The sequence below is a fragment of the Triticum dicoccoides genome, chromosome 2B (genome assembly GCF_002162155.2).
Source record: "Triticum dicoccoides isolate Atlit2015 ecotype Zavitan chromosome 2B, WEW_v2.0, whole genome shotgun sequence".
Taxonomy (NCBI): Eukaryota; Viridiplantae; Streptophyta; class Magnoliopsida; order Poales; family Poaceae; genus Triticum; species Triticum dicoccoides.
The window spans coordinates 213,429,131-213,432,812 of NC_041383.1; the positions used below are offsets into that span (position 1 = coordinate 213,429,131).

The 3,682-nt window shown below is 50.5% G+C and overlaps 1 protein-coding gene across 1 annotated transcript; it reads left to right on the forward strand.

Annotated features, from left to right (window-relative positions):
- Positions 1 to 1,276: 1,276 nt before the first annotated feature.
- Positions 1,277 to 3,434, forward strand: LOC119367570. The gene is made up of 4 exons (XM_037633051.1): positions 1,277 to 1,392; positions 2,452 to 2,504; positions 2,617 to 3,021; positions 3,135 to 3,434. Exons 1-4 carry the CDS (start codon positions 1,386 to 1,388, stop codon positions 3,150 to 3,152), a joined length of 483 nt encoding a protein of 160 aa, XP_037488948.1. The 5' UTR covers positions 1,277 to 1,385; the 3' UTR covers positions 3,153 to 3,434.
- Positions 3,435 to 3,682: the final 248 nt, after the last annotated feature.

Consider the following 3,682-nt stretch of genomic DNA (forward strand, 5'->3'; position numbering starts at 1 on the left):
TATATTGGACCATAGACAATGGCGACGACAGCGAAGCTCAACGGCGAGGTGACGGGGCGAGCCAGGCAGGGAGGACGCCTGCTTGGGAGTGGGGATGGCGAGCGGGAGGACGCCTGGTGGGGAGTGGGGATGGCGAGCGGCTACACTGGAAACGGGCGAGCTGCAACCACGCGACCCGTGCTGGAAAACGGCGACACGCGGCGATGCGAGCCGTGAGGGTCTCGCCGGAGACGCGCGGCGCTGCGAGCCGCGAGGGTCTCGCCGGAGACGTGCGGTGCTGCGAGCGCCGGCAGCGGCAAGCGCGGAGTCCACCATGGACAAGAGTTGAATAGCTGCGGCCGCCTCGGAATCTCGCCGTTGACTTTTCCTATGTGTTCGTCGTGGGATGTGTTTACTTTCGCAAGAAGAGCAGGGCAAATCCAATGGTTATGACCACTCCAATCGAACGATGCAGGAGAGACCGGCCGAAAGCTAGCCCCGGCGCGCCGGCGCCTAGCACTGGCCTTTGTCTAATTATGTTCTCGGTGAAAATTTGAGTTTGTACCTCCTGGTCTCTGAATGACTGTCCTCGGTTTTTCTATATTTTTTTAAGCAGAGGGAAGTATTCTAAGACCATGTACAATGCAAGTATTTGGGGAGATACTCAGTAAAATAAACCTTTTTTTTGTTAAGCATGATGCTTATTTCAATCACAGAACCCTCTACAAAATATGACAGTGTTGAAGAAAAATATGTTCATTTTTCTATGCAATAGTATGTACGTGTAGTACCTGCGGGATGGGTCAGTATTATTATTTTTTGTCCAGTGGTAGGCTCTCGCCAAAAAAAAAAAGCATCCAGCTGTAGGCCTTTGCGTTCCCCTGGAGGTTTCCCGCCATGGGCAAAGATACTCTCTTTCGTTCTATCGTCTGCTCAATTTTCAAACTAATTCAAATCAGTGCGTCGCTTCGTTGTAGTACGTTAAAGTGAACCGATGGTTCCATTTGGACTACTACCATTCATCCATGCGAGGCTTAGAAAGGCAAAATCAGCCGTCGATTTTACCGTCCGGTAAGAAAGCAGAGAAAGGGAACGAGAAAGCTAGCCATTTGGAGCTAGTCAGTCCAAGAAACGTGAAAAGAAAAGAAAAAAGGGGGCAACTGCAAGTACGATCCCTGAAACTGAAAACTGAGAAAGCACTGTCTTCTGCTGCTGCCCCCGGACTGAAAATATTGTACCAGCCTTACCGATGCGGAGACCAAGCCACGACCGTGTACCTCCTCCTCATCCTCACCTGTACGCTGCATATAACCAGACGCCAACCCCATGGCGGTTCTTCCATAGAGCTTCATCAGTATCTATCTCCGAAACTCACCGTGGTCAGGGAAAAGACTAGTGCTAGCGAGATGCCTGGTATGCATCCCCCAGGCTTTGTTCGGTTGCAAAAGATTTAATCCTCTAGTGGATTTGATCCACCTAGGGATTGGGTGACCCCCACCCTGTCACCCAAACCCTGCCGTGATTAATCCCCGGAATTTCCTCTCAACCCTTCCCTTCATTGCTGTTCGGTTAGTCTCCTCAATCACCGGCGGAAAAGGTGATGTGAATCCCTAGAAATCAAAAGGGGAGAAGATCTTGCCGGTGTGAAACCTTGGGGAGGGACACCGAAGTAGCCTGCCGTGGCCGCCGAGCTCGCACTGGGAGATCTACTGCTAAGACGCAGCAGCCGGCCTTCACTGGAGATGAGAGATCGTCCGCTCCGGCCCCTAGCCGTCGCACAGTCCTTCCCTGCCGGCGTCGGCGCCGCCGGGCTGCCACCCCCGCCGCTCTCGCCCTCTCCTCCTTTTTCTTTCGAGAAGACGAGACGAGGTTTTCTTCCACGCGGCGGGAGACGTGGGTCAAAACCCGGTGAAATCCCTGCGGTTTGGGGTGGGATTGGATGGGATATAAACCCGGTCGGGTTTAGCCGAACAAGCATGTAAGCTACGCGGGGATTCAGCCCCGGCGAGGGTAAAAACCACGGGGTTCGCGCCAAAACCCTTCCCATCCCGGCGGGGGTGGGATTAAACGAACAAGGCCTTAATTAGTTGCTTTCCTGTTTGTTGGTAGTTTGTTGTGCGTATTATTTTGGTGAAATTTTGTGCCTGAGATTTTTTATTTCCGGATCCAGTTCGTGCATTTCTGTATTTCTTTCTCTCCGTCTTCCTCTTGGCGGAGCAACATTGTCTTTTCTTTTTTGAGATGTTTTGGCTCTGGATAGCGTTTCAATTAGTTTTCCTGACGTTATTTGTTCAACTAGTCACTAATGGCACGTCTCACCTTGATTCTTTTCCTTTTCGAAAAATGTCTCACCTTGGTGATCTTGCTCTGCTTTCTCCTTATCATTTTACTAAGATTTGATCTTCTTGTTTCTTTGCTCTGCTATTTGCTGCCAAGATTTAACCCACCTGTTGCGTTGTCTGAACTTTGAAGGCCGCAACTTGGGCGCTGCTGGAGCAAAGAAGGAGGAGGGGGAGCATGCCAGGGTAAGCAAAACGCCCAATCCAATTCCATCCTTGGTCTCATCTGTAAGCTCCTTCTTGCGTTCGATTCGATCTCTCTCAGTCTTCATACGTGTTTTTCTTTGTTTCCGTGCAGCCGCCCAAGATCGACGTGCAGACGCTCTACGTGCTGTACATGGTGCTTTTCATGATGATCTGGATGTCCTTGTTTCGGTTTCGGTATCCGCAGCACGCCGAGTTCCTCCGCTACACCCCGGCCATGGAAGCCCTGGCCGCCTGCTTCTTCTTCACGTTCGTCACCGTCATGCTGCAGGCGCTGCTCGCCAACGCGCTGTCGGAGAAGCCCGCCCCGTCGCCGCTTCCGCCTCCGGTGAACCAGTGGATCATGGCCCTCTCCGTGTGGCTGTTCGGGGTCCTCTACTACCTGGTCTACGCCTCCATGAGCGACGGGTATGCGGCGGAGCCGAGTAACTCGGGCCTGATCATCGCCGCGGTCGCCAGTGTTGTGAGCCTCGCCATGACCGTCTACAACATTCGGCAGGTAATTCAGTTCTTGTGCTGTTTTCGTTTGATCTCCTACAACCTGTTCATAGCCGAGTTTGGGCATTGTTGTTTGATGGAAGGCTTTAACCTGTTTATCGTCTGTTTTGCCAGCGCCCCGTCTTTGCTTAGCTGCGGATGATTTTGTATCTTGGAACCTCAAGAGTGGCGACCTGAAGAAGGGCCAGGCTTGCCCTTGCTTATGGCAGTTTACTACTTATGTTGCTATTTTCTGTCTATGGTGGATGTGTTATGAGTATGTTGTTGGTTACCAAGGTTCTCTATCTACTATCTGAACTCAGCAAGGATTTAGCTTCATTTGGGGGATAGGATTAATCTATGTCAGTACCTGGGATGTTTCGTGATAAACTATTTCTGTAGGGAATGTTTCATTAAAGAACTTGTTGGTGGGGATTTGATTTCTTTCCTTGCGTGTTTGCGTTGCAAGCCCAGGTGGTCACTGGTGGATCCTTGGTTCTTGTTAATGGGGGATGTGATCTTCTCCTTTCAGTAACTCTCTGTGATCCTGATCCGTTCTTCAATATTTAATCAAAGAAATTTCAGACTGGCTGCTATAGTGTTCTTGATGCTTGGTTAAAAATAGTATTAGATTCAGTTAAGTTGATCATCGATTTATTTCTGGGTTAGTATCTGTTCTTATC